The 14,042-nt window shown below is 37.0% G+C and overlaps 3 protein-coding genes and 1 non-coding gene across 6 annotated transcripts; 1 reads left to right on the top strand and 3 right to left on the bottom strand.

Moving 5' to 3' along the window:
• Window positions 1-2,499: 2,499 nt before the first annotated feature.
• TRNAM-CAU lies at window positions 2,500-2,584 on the bottom strand. Its single transcript is given in 2 exon segments — window positions 2,500-2,535; window positions 2,547-2,584. It is a non-coding gene; the product is annotated as a tRNA-Met (tRNA).
• Window positions 2,585-3,197: 613 nt separating this feature from the next.
• LOC125193687 lies at window positions 3,198-3,848 on the bottom strand. The gene has a single exon (XM_048091534.1). It carries the CDS (start codon window positions 3,846-3,848, stop codon window positions 3,198-3,200), a length of 651 nt encoding a protein of 216 aa, XP_047947491.1.
• A 4,076-nt stretch (window positions 3,849-7,924) lies between these two features.
• LOC125194511 (protein ALP1-like) lies at window positions 7,925-13,593 on the bottom strand. 3 transcript variants are annotated; one of them, XM_048092771.1, is made up of 2 exons: window positions 12,235-13,593; window positions 7,925-8,386 (listed from the first exon to the last, which is right to left on the bottom strand). In XM_048092771.1, the coding sequence occupies exons 1-2, from the start codon at window positions 13,522-13,524 to the stop codon at window positions 8,363-8,365; spliced, it is 1,314 nt and encodes a 437-aa protein (XP_047948728.1). In that variant the 5' UTR covers window positions 13,525-13,593; the 3' UTR covers window positions 7,925-8,362. The 3 variants fall into 3 exon arrangements, with proteins under 3 accessions (XP_047948728.1, XP_047948727.1, XP_047948729.1); XM_048092770.1 differs by lacking the exon at window positions 7,925-8,386 and adding an exon at window positions 10,468-10,578; XM_048092772.1 differs by lacking the exon at window positions 7,925-8,386 and having other exon boundaries at window positions 12,121-13,593.
• Window positions 8,083-10,827, top strand: LOC125194509 (calcium uptake protein, mitochondrial-like). The gene is made up of 7 exons (XM_048092769.1): window positions 8,083-8,368; window positions 8,670-8,737; window positions 9,063-9,286; window positions 9,360-9,443; window positions 9,590-9,803; window positions 10,018-10,314; window positions 10,403-10,827. Exons 1-7 carry the CDS (start codon window positions 8,083-8,085, stop codon window positions 10,613-10,615), a joined length of 1,386 nt encoding a protein of 461 aa, XP_047948726.1. The 3' UTR covers window positions 10,616-10,827.
• Window positions 13,594-14,042: the final 449 nt, after the last annotated feature.

Raw genomic sequence — 14,042 nt, 5'->3', positions numbered from 1 at the left:
CTAATATATACAAGTGAGACTCATATTCCACTAACTTTTCTCTATCCATTTTCTTAACATTTCTTAAAACTCGTGTCACCAAGGAATGAGACTCCTAACAGCGGACGGATGGAGTATATCCTAACAATAATAACCCATTTAACATTCATCACTTCCACTTAACGATTAAACGTCATGTTGGTAAGCTCATTATAAAAGAAGGTTCATAAAAGACGTTTGGTAGAAGACTATTGAGGACGATTTAAGAGATTGGAATGATTTTAACTTTGGTGCATTCTATATGGGCTCTAGCGAACAAATGATTGGGGTTCCAGAAGTTAGAGGTGGAGAGTGACAACTTTATCGAAATATCAATGATAATGGGACACCATGACATCTCTTTTGGGCGTTGATCCATTATGCAGAAGGTACAGTCCGTGGTTTTTCATCATATGTACATGAAAGGGAAGTTTGCTCATTTTGTTGATAACTTTCATAGTCTTTCATGTTATGGAGTCGTCGCTGCTAGATATCAGTAGTTGGTTACTTCATGATAAATTAATTATTGCTTATATTCGTTAGTTTCCAGTAATTGGGTTTACATGCTTTTTTTTCTATAGAAAAACTATTAAATTATTGTATTGTGATGCAATCTTTAATCACTTTATTATTGTTAGTGTCGCCCCATCTAACTATTAGCTATTTTGTTCACATTTAAAAAGTTTAACATATGATTAGTGAAAGGAGAATTACATAGATAGTTGCAACTTGCAAGCCATTCAAATCTCAGTTTTACCCAAAATCCCGAACTGTACAATCTTATCCTAACTTTTTGGCATTTCATTCATGCATAGGCCAATTCAGGTATTATTGAATATTGTGTGTGTGATTCATACAGACAGGCTCTAGACACGCACAATGCAACTTCATGTCTGGACTCTGGATAAGGTTGTGAAGATAAGGTAGCACAATATTGAGCACATTTTGATTGATAGAAACTAATAAGTGTTAGATAAGTTATGGACTTGAATCACTGTTAAGTGAGTACATGATTAAATTAAAACCAATTACTACTAATTTTCTTCAAAAAAAATATTAGAGCGGATGATCCAACTAAGCATAAGTAGGAGTTTTGCCGTCATACTCCATCCGTTACTTAAAAATAGAAACTTTGAAACGCCACGAGTTTTAATGCAAAATTGGTAAAGTAAGGCAGTAAGTGAGAGGAAGTGAAGAAATGGATAAAATAAGTGAGAGGGGGAGAAAAAATAGTGTAATTAGTGTCACTGGATTGCGAGATCTACCACTTTCAAAACTGAAAAGTTTTTATTTTTAAAAAACAAACCAAAAAGAAAGAATTTTTATTTTTAGAAAACGGAGGATACTATACGTCTAATTATATATTCCTAAAATTAATTTAAAAAGGCATACTTTTATAACAAGCCCATTTATATTAAAATATTATTTTTCATCTGGGCTTTTGGCATCTTTTAATAAGAAAATTTGAAAAAATAGAGAAATTTGGACTGTGGCATCTTTTAAGCCCAATAGCATAAAATTTGAAAAATAGAGATAGTAATCTCATAAATTTTCGGTGACAATGTATTTATTTATAGTTGTTTACTGCTCATTCACATCAACCAAATTTATGTGTGTTGACAATGTATTTATTTATAGTTGAACCTCTTTCTCTCATTAAATTTTGCCACTTTTAATACCTCAAAGAAAAATGTACATATCTAGATGAGATGAGCCAAGGACGAAGTTACAATGGGTCTAGACCTAGTTGTCAAGTGGACTAGGTCTATATTTGGTAAGGTCTAGTGAGTTTAAGGTTCGGCACAACCCATGACAATGATTGAAGTGGGATGGATTGAGCTTAGGACTTTCTTTCATAAATTGGGTTCAATCCAGTCAATTTCAGAGTCATTTGATAAGTCGACTTAATTGAACAAAAAGTAGTTATTTTCTATATATTTTTTGAATTTTTCATGTATTTTAGTTTTTAATTATTAAATGTACAGATTGAAAATAGTAACAGTCGGAAGGTTAAGTATTTATAAAATTACACTTTTCAATTGTGGTTGTTGATTTCTCACAATCTCCGAAATCGAAACTAATATTGTATGACATTTTGAAGCGGTTATGATAATTCAAAATATCAGCGCGACGTCTGCAGCTCAACACTTCTCTCTTCCTATGTCCAATGTCTTGCTTCAAATATGGAGTATATAACTTCTTTGGGTTCTCCAACTTACATGAACAAAACCCAAATCTATTTATATGTGGATTGATATAACATAATGCTAGTATTTATTAAATAATCAATGCAAATAAAGACTTGGGACAGAATTTAGGGCACTGGCTTCATTTGTAAGTAAAATAGGCCAAGTCTTTCCACAAAAATTAAATGGTGGGTGGAGTAATACATACATAAAGATTTGGGCAAAATTTAATGCACTGGCTTCATTTGTAGTAAATAAATTAGACCAAAGTCTTGCCAAAAAAATAAAAGGAATTTGGGGTGAGAGAGGCTCGAACTCTCGACCTCAGGATTTCTCTAAAGCTATGAGACCTACGCGCTAGCCAACTGCGCCACCACCCCAACATGTCTATAATTCGGGAAGGCTATTACTAAAATGATTTCTATCTTAACCCCATTGTGCCCCGTTTCATATCTTATTTAAAAATATATGCTTTTAGTTAGTTTTAAAATCATAGTAAACTAAGAGATAAACATTGTATATTTAATTCGCATATCTAACCCCGGGTTAAATAAAAAGCTCAATTGGAGCTCGCTTGAATTTCAAATCTTTTTATTCATTTTGCCATGCTCCTAAGTTTGGTTGGCTAACAAGTTTGTTAACTAGAGTTAGCCATAAAATTGGAATGTATCCTTAGAAGGCTTTTGACAATAGCTTTTCGATACTACCCATAATATTGAGTTTTCATTATAGAAAGTGGTCCAAAAGCACTTGAAAGTTGTTACTTAGAAACTTCAGCTTTTTGTCTTTTAAAATTTTACATTCAATTTATATGCCACATATTATTAGAAATGTATACTACTACTATTAGAATGTAATATCTCCTTAATGCGAAAAAGTGTAGTTTTATCCTTGGGAGGAACATCATGGATTAAGTATGAAATTCAATAACAACAAAACTACAAACACTAGTTCAAACAAACAAAAAAAAAAAATAATCTCACGAATCAATCTCTAAGTCGGTTTCATATCCTGAAACATAATCGACCACAGCGACTGAGCCGCATAATACTCACCACCACCATCTTCCACCGTTTCGCCTCTATAAAACCCGACCTTCGGGCTGAGCCCGAGCCTATCTATCGGCCCGGACAAAGCCGGGCTCCCACAAACAAAGCCCGGCCTCTCCCTCTGCCTCTGCCTCACCACCATCGGGCTCCAATTCGGGTACAAAACCCTCTCATGCCCCTTCAAATCCAACGGCCTCGCCGCCACCAGCCGCCGGTCAAGCGGCCCCGACCACATCGCACCCCCGCCGTTGATCCTCCGCAGCGCCCCGCTCCACTGGCTCCCGTACGGCGACGCCTGCGCCGGCGCGGAGCTCCTCCGGAAGCCTAGCTTTCGGGCGAAGAGCTTCCTCGTCTTGTTCATCACGAGGACGAGGCGGGAGAGGCCGCCGGCGCCGGTGACGGCGTGGTGCTTGGCGCAGAGCTTGAGGATCTCGAGGCGGTGTTTGGCGATGGTGATGCCGAGGCTGAGGAGGAAGTCGTGGTTGAAGTAGGGGAGGTCTTCGTCCTCGACCTCGTTCCGGACGAGAGCGAGGCCGTACTCGTGGACGAGGCTCGGGTCGAGGTTCGTCTGCGAGAGCCATGTGTACCAATCCATTTTGTTGCAATTGTCACACTTTTTTTTTGTTTTGAGCAAGTTTTTGGAAAGTTTGTTTGTGTGTAATATATATAGGATGAGGAGGAGAAGTGGTGAGAGTTGATGTACAATTTCTATGTGTGTATATATATGTACAATTATTTATTAGTAGGGATGTTTATAATTTGTTGTTCAAATTTGTCATAAGGGTAGTTAAATATTGGTGGTAAGTTTGAGTAACTGAATCGAATCAAAATATTAAATTATGTAAAAATATTCGAATTTTTGGATTGGAATTTGCTTTATTGAAATTCGGATTCTTTAGAATGTTTTGCGAATTTTCTTTTTTTTAGTTCGGTTCGAATGTAGTGATGGTAAAAATAGATTTTTGGATTAGTTTTTATTTATATTCTTTCCAAGTTCGAATTTTCGGATCATTTCTTACGTTAAGATTCGATCTAAAACCAGAATGTTCATCTTTGAACAGTTGATCCTTGTTTCATTTCATATTCAAGTTAGTCACACGTGTAATTTAGAGCTATATCATTGATTATAAAACAACTAATTTTAACTGAATTTTAATTTTAGACATATTTTAGTTTTACATAGTATTATTGCAAAAAAAAAAGGACCAAAAGTGACTTTGATTCATGACCATTTTTACTGTCGTTAGAAAATTTGCCACGCCTATGTTGCTAGAGCTACAGATATCAACAGACAAGTGATTTATTGCAATGATTTATAGTATAAATTACTAGTACAACAAAAGTTACAATCGAATCAAAGTTGGTGAATTTGTTTAGCAATTATGCAGCCCTAAAATTTGACCGAGAGGTGATTAATTAAGGGTTGAATTATGTAGTCTTAGTAGTAATAATTTTGGTTATGGGTGTGACTTTGTGAGTCTCTAATTAATGAAACAAGAAATGGGATAGAAAATGAGGTTAAAAGTATACATGAATGCGGTGGGTAAAAGTGATAGACACCAATATTATTTCTTTATCTTCAAACATTATGAAATTCAAAAGGTAGGTGAGATATCATGAAAACTATGGGTATAAGCCTCTTAAACTGTTTGAACCTCTCCCTGCTTTTGTTCTTCTTGATTTAAAAGAAAATGGTTGGATTTTAATTTGTGTTAGGTTACATTACTTTATTCTTTAATTGATCAATTTTCTTTCATGAATTGTTAAAGGACAAAACATATTCACGGGTTTTGAGGCTACTATGATAAAATTTATTTTTCTAAACAAAGATCTGAATTGTTGAGGGAATCTGTATAATTAGTAGTATGACGTTTTATATCAATCAAGTGCATTTAAAAAGGAAAGAAAATAAAATCAATGCATGCATGTTTTCATTCAAATTCAACTGAAAATGAAATGAGGGGATAGGTATATAGATGAACATTATCTTACATTGGCAATTCCCTTTGTAGTTTATGTACCATTATTTGTTTATTATAGACTTATTCTGATTCAAATACTTCAAAAGTTTAGTTCATAAAAAATACTTAAAAGTCAGTTCAATTCATTCATTTTCTCTTTATCTTCAAATAAATAATGAATAAAATGACAAAAAGAGCTTTCATTGTTTGTAGTAATTTATAAAATTAATAATTACAAAGTACATATATTTGATAAGTCATAATGTGAAACTAATAAATAAAAATTAATTGACATATATGATGAGCATGTGCTTGGGAAATTGTACATATCTGAGAAAAAACGGTGAGAGTGTTAATGTTAATAATTGTGATAATAAATAAGACCCCACATTGAACTACTTTCTTTGAAGAAACTGTCATCAGCTGCATTTCTTGAAAGGCTCCAAACAACATACCTAATATGTAGTGCAAAAAATAATTGTAAGACCTAATGTGTGTAAATTTGGCTGGAATTACTAATGTCTATCTTGAGCTTTTATAATGTATGCAATAAATGTGAAACATATCATATTTTGACAGTGAAAATGGTTAGGAGAAAGCAGTTAATTCGCCCCTGAGAAGATTAATATAAAATCCAACTAAATATAGTACTAAAACATATCTCAGCCTCCAGCTAAAAAGACTAACAAAATGAGAAATTTTGGGCTACTTTGATAATGGAAGTACTTATTTGACTTGGACTTTGATTAGTTAAGTCCTGTTGGGTGACCCCCACACCCTAAAAGAGAAGAAAATGATAAATCATAAAATATTGTGGGACATCATGTTGTGTCAAGAATTAAGATTCAAGAAAAGGTAAATCAAAATTAACTGTCCTCAATTCACCATTTAAATACTCGTTTTGACTCGAGTTAATTTTAAGAAATTATTTAATATTATACAAATAAATAAGTAAAAAGGTAGTGAAATGTGAGTCTACTTATCTAAAATAGAAAGGAAAAAACACTTAAAACTGTTGACGCATTGAAATGGTAAAAGGAACCATTATTTCACATATAGAGGAAGTATTTAATAGTATCATAATTATAATTTTTTCAATACTTAATTTTGCTCCAGTTCAACTTAAAAATACACATTTTCGATAAAGTTGTAGTACACGGTCTTTCATTATTATGTATTCCATAAAAGGTAATAAGATTCGAATGAGGTGTCACAAGCACCGGCGTAGTAGCGTGGATTGTTACCTAATTAATATGGCCATCTTGGACCATCTTGAGCCCAAACCATATATATCAAGTAGATGCTATTGAGTGAATCTCAAAGTACCACATCACATAATTGTGAAAGCAACATTAAACATAGAACATGAACGTTTTCAACTAAATGACTAATGATCAATGAATCGATCATATGATTTCGAATTAATTTTATATTCAAGAACTAATAATCCCTCTTACAATTCCTCAAAAAATAACTCTCACATGACATGATACCAAAAAAGTAAAATCTAAACAAGGAATCTTTAGATAGCTTTAATTGTTAAGTGAATGGATTTGTGAATGAATGTAAATTCCACGAATACAAGATTTTGAAAGAAAGAAAAAAGCCACCTACACAATCTATATTGATTTAGTGGCACAAAACTAGCAGAGTCAGTTTCACGTCTATTACCATTTCTAAAAAATGTAATAAACTCAAAAGCTATGGTTGAAAGCTCTACTAGAAGATGAATTTCTATTTAGCTATAAATTTAAGCTATTATCTTATCTTAGAAAAGTGATAGTAATTCACGAAAAATGTAACAATTTTTAGTAATAATAAAGCGCAACTCAAGTGGCTCAACTAACGACCACATGATTCTCCGTAATTCAAGTTAATGAGAGGTCTTTTTTCCAACACTTGCGAGAGATTTTGGGTTCAGATTTGTCTACAAGCAAGTATTGTTCCAACACTGGGTTCGATCCATCTCCGTGTTTCAAGTTAACATGAGGTCTTTTTTCCAACACCAGCAAGAATTTTTGAGTTCAATTGTAAGCAAGTGTTTTCCAACACTTTAGGTATGGGTTCAATCTCATGCATGCGAGTATTTTTCCAACACTTAGGAGATGTTTAGGGGTCAATCACATCTACATGCGAGTATTTTCCTAACTTATGTGGTGATAATATAATGTCTTAGTAGTATTATACAAATTTCATATGTAATTATAAATAATTAATAAATAATAATCATTATTCATTACTTGATAGAAAAATCATATTTGTTTCAAACTAATTTTTTCTATGTCCAACAAATCACATTTATTTCAAAATAATGTTTTATGTCTCAAATCGAAGTTTAAAATATTATTAAATGCAATTATCTTATTGTGAATTCTTTTGCTATGATATATATTGTTAATGTTTTTCAACCAAACTGCATATTTGTTTTGTATGAATAGGCAATGTTTATAAACTCACCCACAACCACGTATGATTACTCAGCTATCATATCAGATACAATTTTATCAAAAATTTCATCTTGAAACAATTGTAAATAAATTCAGGACAATTTGCCATAAAATTTTTTTGCTAGAAAATATATTAAAGATCTATTAATAATAGAATATACATATTGATATGCGTGTTGAAAAATCCTATGCATAAATATAGATGCATGTGTAGTTTATAAAACCAAACTACCTTGAAGACCGTTGAGAACAAGTCTCAAGACTTTTCCAAATGTTGGTTGGTGTCACCTTGATTTTCGGTTATATTTGAATCCTTACAACCTTTTTCCTCTCCTCATCACAATCATAGACACATATTAACCTCTTTTATAAGAGTTGTTCCTGCTGCAAAATTTTCCACATTTGGAAGTGCAATATTACTATGCATTCTTGGGCATCCTCTTCACTGAGAAAAACCGAAGCACAGATCAGAGTTCTTGCAGCCAAGAGTTCGGGTTGTCGTCGTTCTCTTTCCACCGAATCAAAGGTGGAATCATCAAGAGGATTCGACAGGAATGAATCGCCGTTTCTGAGATATGGGGTGGTGGTTGCGGCTGCTGCCTCCGGCTTAGGCTTTTATTGTTGCTCTCCGTTCAACGGTGGAGGATCGGTCGTGTCGTATGCTGATTCTGGAGCACGGCCTGAGAAGAAGACGTTCTTGTTTACGGGTACAGACACGATCTTCCCTTTTCAATATGCACAACTGATTAGCAATCCATCATCAGTAATAGCAACAATCAATGTTTTATCATCAAGAATTGGATTCAACTTCTAGCTAAGCATTTTGAGGAAGAATATAAAACAAATTTAGAGAGAAAAGGTCAAAAAGTGGAGAAATGATGAACACCAAACAAGCTGGTTGATGATTATCTATGAACACAAATAGCATTTTTTGTCCATTCGTTCATTCGAAGGCACTGCATCCTTGTAGGGCCAATGGTCGTTGCTTTTAATCTTTGCTTATTTCAGATACATACAGGAGAAAAGTTTTCTTCAAGTATGAGAAACGGATAAGAACACGAAGCCCTCCCGAAAAGGTAAACTTATCAGCTATACTACGACCTAATGAATAGCATGTTAAGATGCACCTGTCGACTGTTAGTTATACTATATCTTTTCATGTTGATGCATACAAGATGCTGATAGATGTTGGCTTAGCAAGCAACTGTACCTGTAAAAGGAGAAGCAATACAAAAATGTAGCAGAAATTATAAAATAAACACATTTCAGCCTCTGATCCATCCATGTATCAGATATGATAATGCTTGAAGCAGATCATAAAAGGCAAGAGCATTAGTGTAGGCATATTTGGTATCATGCAACGTACCTAATCAGTCTTAACTTTGAGTATACGTTTTCAAGGTGTTCGAGTACTTTGCATCGTTCAAATCCCCTTCTGGGGAAGTGTACATGACAGCATCAGACCTGATGAGAGCAGTGGTTCCCGTATTTCCTCCATCTGAAGCAGATGTTGTTAGAGGCGGATACTTGAAAGGCGAACTCATCAGCAGCAAGCTGCACTGTCCTCCTTCTGAATTCTTTATGCTGTTTGATACCAACAACGACGGCCTTATATCATTTCCAGAGTTAGTACCACCACAATACATTCATCACATCAAGCCAACTTTCTGCGATATTGAACTTTCTTTGATGTAACAGATACATCTTCTTTGTCACAATATTGAGCATACCAGAATCGAGCTTTTCCGTTGCATTCAAAATGTTTGACCTTGACAACAACGGGTACGCCACTTTCCACCATCTAACTAATATCCAATACAACTGAAAGCAGAGGATCTCATCACTTTGCCTCAACTTATAAATGGTTAAGGAAACATAAAGAAACATACCTTTTTTTTGTTGTTTGATGAACTTTTTCCTCCCTGCAGAAGTATAGACAATATAGAATTCAAAAAGGTGATGACACTTATGCGTAGCCGAAACAGACAAGGAGCTTCACACAAAGATGGAATGAGGTTAGGGATGAAAGTTTCAGGTTCTGTGGAGGAAGGGGGTCTCGTCGAGTACTTCTTTGGGAAAGACGGGACTCAACCCCTTAAACACGACAGATTCGTAGAGTTCTTGAGAGACTTGCAAACTGAGGTACCGCTGCCCAGGGAACTCCATCAGGCATGTACCTGTACTACACTAACACATTGATTTTGCGAGGCAGTTGGACCCTCCACATGTCACAAAATCAACAGGTTATTGTTGTACAGGTGCAAGCCTGGAGTAATTTCCCTGCGATGCCCTTCAACTCATAACCCATCAGTAACTGCATAGACAATGATGTCATGGACGGGCTTTCTATTGACAGATGCTGCGGTTGGAGTTCGCACATTATGATTTCAAGTCACAAGGGACCATCTCTGCCAAAGATTTTGTGCTATCAATGGTTGCATCTGCTGACATGAGATACATAGACAAGTTTCTTGATCAAGCCGACGAGCTGGGAAATGATCCCTCCCTCAGTCACCTGCGCATTACATTTGAAGAATTCGAAAATTTTGCAATGCTTCGGAAAAGATTGGAGCAATTCTCCTTAGCCCTATTCAGTTATGGCAAAGTGAATGGCCTGCTGTCTAAGCAGGATTTCAAAAGGGCTGCTCATCAAGTATATAACTACTCCCTCTTTTGCTCCAGATTTAAACTACCTGCTATTATTCTCTCTCACTTCAGTGATTTCCAAACTCTTGTGTAAGGTTTGTGGCATCTCCCTCTCTGATAACGTGGTTGATCTGGTGTTCTACGTGTTTGATCTGAACCGGGATGGTAGCTTAAGCTCAGACGAGTTCCTGAGAGTTCTGGAGAGACGAGAAGCAGGCATCTCTCAGCCGCAGGAGGCGGGCCTTGCAGGTCTGATATCTTGCTGGTTAGACTGCACAAGAAACTGTTCTTCAAAGAAGTTGCTCTGATCAAGCAGTGAAAACCGTATATTGTATAGAAACAGGGATGATGACTATTGAGTTGCAAACACCCTTTCTTCAATATAGATAATTGCATATAGCAATTGCCATTTTTTTTTATGTGGTGTTAAACTACATTTGCAGGAATGTAGTCTACTTTGTAAGACAGTTCAGTGAAGATGTATAGACATGAGATATATAAACTTCCAATTATTAGTTTATATAATTCATGCCTTTATATTTAGCATAACACCACAACCTATCGTAGTCCATAAACTGCCATAGATGCTGCATTATCCCAGGCAAATACAATGAGCATCAATAGATGTAACTCTGTTGTATATATATTTGATCTTATATCAACTGTTCAAAAACTATTTGTTGTCAGCAGCATCAAGTCACAACCAAGTGATTTCAGAGACCCACGAGGATACTATTTGAGGTGTTACTTCAAGGAATATTAGCTGTTTTTACTATCAAAACTGTAGGCAAAAATTGATTGTCACAATAAGCGTCCAGTGTGGCTTGTGCTAGGGCAGCATAAAACAAAATTTTCAATGTTCGATATAAATGACTAAGTTCTGTTAAAAGCAGAGAGGCATTCTTAACCTATCTAGAAGGATTGGTCTTTTTGGCAACCAGCTCACATTTACTAAATACAAGAATCTGGAAACCTGAGCTTCATGGGGAAAGTACTGACCCAAATAGGGTACCAAGAGCATTCTCAAACTAAGAAAACAAGATAAAGGACTTCTCTAAAAACCAGTACATCGGAAGAAAGTGTACTCAATGTATTGATCTCTCAAGCAATTAAAAGAATTGATTGACAACTTATAGTATTGACATATAGATACAGAGGACTTCTGTTTTGTGGGAATCTATGGCACCAATACTAAATAGACATTAAATTTGAACAATGGATCTCAAAATTTACTAACAAGGACATAGTTATATCGAATGGAAATAGGTATCCAACTATCCATAAACAAGCTCATCAGTAGTCATTGCTTGTCCCATCATATGTCTCGAGTTCACAGAACATAATTTCAGTGTAGCACAGACTAATAGCTTCTGCAGAGCATCCATCAATTAGTTTTGATCAGTTCAAGTGATACTTATGAGAATGCATCCATTTTAAATTTTTAACTAGCTGGTATTATTTCCTAATACTAGTTTAGCTAGAAATTCTTATAACCAGGGTAGAATGCGCATGAAGTAATGGTGGACCAGTACTCATGAGCACTGGATATCGTATACCACTCTTAACCAAGTTACCACATCAAAACCTAAAGGCATCTGATTAATGGAGTATCTCCAAGTGCTCCTTCCTACCCTACAGACGGTACCAGACACCCACCTGACCTCTTCAGAAACTAAAAACGGAACAGAATCTGTCATCGGTGCTAGATATCTTACATTTCCTTCCTTTCTTATGCAAACCACAGAGCACTTTTTAACCACGTTTCCAGATATCTAATTGGCGAAATGAAACTACTGTAAAAGAAAGTACAGGATACAAAAGACAACGCCAGAAATGCATTTCAAAATTTAGAGCAGTTGAACATGAGAACATTACAAGCTTTCCTATCTAAAACAAGCGCTACAAGATTTTACTATCTCTGACTTACCCGAGTAAAGTGTGAAGCAAGTGCATCCCGAATCCTCTTCCCAATCTCACTGTCCTCCCCATCAAACCCCGTAAACTCCCTCTCCTTACAACCCTCAACACTTTCCTCGGGGAACACCTCGCTGCACTTGATGAGAAAATTGTGCAGCAAACAACACGCAACAATAACAAAGGGGAGAGCCTCAATGCATTGCTCCTTCCATTTCCTCCCAACAAGCTTCCACTTCTTCTTGACCTTGGCAAAAGCCGTCCCCACCAACTCCATACCTTTGCAATGCACCCCATTGAACTCCATTTCCGAAGAGCTCAACTCCCTATTCTTACCACTGTACGGCGTCAGAAGCCAAGGGAGAAGTGGATAGCATGAATCACCCAATAAATACTGAGGAATTACATTGCCAGAGTTCAGTTCAAAAGATGGTCCATTGAGATACTCTTTAGACTCCTCAACCCCAGAAAAAAGCTTCGATCGCTTCAACACATCTTCCGGTTTTAAGCTCCCCGGCCAGCCAGCAGAGACATCCAAGAACCTCCCTTCCGAGTCCACCAAAGCTTGAACTAACAAAGACCTATTTTCGGTGCTTTCCAATTCGAACTTTTCAACCCCCAAAACGCCACAGCAATTGGGCAGAGAAATCCAGCCAAATCCCACTATAATTCGGTTGATGTCAGAGTTGAATTCAAACAAATGACCGAGATTCTCCACGATAGCTCTGCAGACTGAATAAAACGCGATGCAGGCAGTCCGGGAGTCGAGAGAGAAGCGGCGAGAGACGGCGGAGAACGAGGCCGAATGAGATAATCGGAATAGGGCTGCGGCGAGGGCAGCATTGGGGGGCAAGGGGTGGAGAGATGAGATGAGAGAGGGGGTGAGGAGGCGGAGGAGCAGAGTGAACGACGGCTTAGAGAGGTTGAAGAATTGAACCCAGCGCGGATCGTAATCGGGGGAAGTGGCGATGAAGCGGTCGAACCAGCTCTGCTGAGGCGGCGGGGAAGGGGGTGGGGAAGGGGAAGGGGAAGGGGGTGTGGGGATGGAGACGAGGGAGAGGAGGTGGAGGAGGGAGCGGGAGGTGGAGGAGAGGAGCGATTCTAGGGCTAGGGTTTGGGAGGGAAGGAGGTGAAGGTCGTGGCGGAGGAGGAAGGAGCGAGCGGCTGAAGTGGCGGAGATGAGCGCCGGGATCGCTGTGGAGAGGTGTTTGTGGTGGCTGGATTGGGGCTCGGTTTTCGGCCTTTCCTTCTTGGTTTTCCGTAGGCCGCGGCGCCTATTGGTGGCTACGCCGGCGGTGGTCATCGCCGGTGGCGGTGGTCGATTTAATTTCCCGATTTGGGGCTCATCAAAGGTATAGTAATTCCTCTTTGAATCTTTCGTATCATTTTGCTATTATTCTACTTTTGAGGGCTAAAATACAAATTTCAAAAATATCAACTTTGCATCTCATTTAGATTTAGTAAAATTTTCGGAATAAAAATCAATAGGATTTTTCATTTTTTTAAAAATTGCAGCTTTGCATTTGGAACAATTTCTACTTTATAAGTCGCTCCGGTGGTCATGTAGTGCACATGCCCGTTGTGTGGCCGTGCACACGGCACTAGCATTGTTTGTGCTTTCTTCATCTTCCGGTTATTTTCTTTCCATTTTCTTAGTTTTAAACATTTTCTGAATTTTTCCTTTTCTACCTTTTCCGGATGCATGTTAGTAGAGGAGGCTCGAAGTGAAGATGAATGAAGAAAGAGGAGATATTCAGAGATGAGTTATATCTGGTCATCTACAACTCTTGAGCACTATATTACTCAATTCTTGGGATTGGG

This window comes from Salvia hispanica, chromosome 6 (assembly GCF_023119035.1).
Source record: "Salvia hispanica cultivar TCC Black 2014 chromosome 6, UniMelb_Shisp_WGS_1.0, whole genome shotgun sequence".
Classification (NCBI taxonomy): Eukaryota; Viridiplantae; Streptophyta; class Magnoliopsida; order Lamiales; family Lamiaceae; genus Salvia; species Salvia hispanica.
Note: the sequence above shows the minus strand (reverse complement) of the source record. Positions and strands in the feature narration are given on the sequence as shown.

Excerpts from the sequence above, each read along its gene's own strand:
- LOC125193687 (XM_048091534.1), bottom strand. The coding sequence starts at position 3,848 with ATGGATTGGTACACATGGCTCTCGCAGACGAACCTCGACCCGAGCCTC.
- LOC125194509 (XM_048092769.1), top strand. The coding sequence starts at position 8,083 with ATGCATTCTTGGGCATCCTCTTCACTGAGAAAAACCGAAGCACAGATC. Across the intron at positions 8,369-8,669 it reads GAAGACGTTCTTGTTTACGG|ATACATACAGGAGAAAAGTT; the intron begins GTACAGACACGA and ends TGCTTATTTCAG. Across the intron at positions 9,804-10,017 it reads TGAGAGACTTGCAAACTGAG|ATGCTGCGGTTGGAGTTCGC; the intron begins GTACCGCTGCCC and ends TTCTATTGACAG.
- LOC125194511 (XM_048092770.1), bottom strand. The coding sequence starts at position 13,524 with ATGACCACCGCCGGCGTAGCCACCAATAGGCGCCGCGGCCTACGGAAA. Across the intron at positions 10,579-12,234 it reads TTGCTTCACACTTTACTCGG|TCTAACCAGCAAGATATCAG; the intron begins GTAAGTCAGAGA and ends TTTCTTGTGCAG.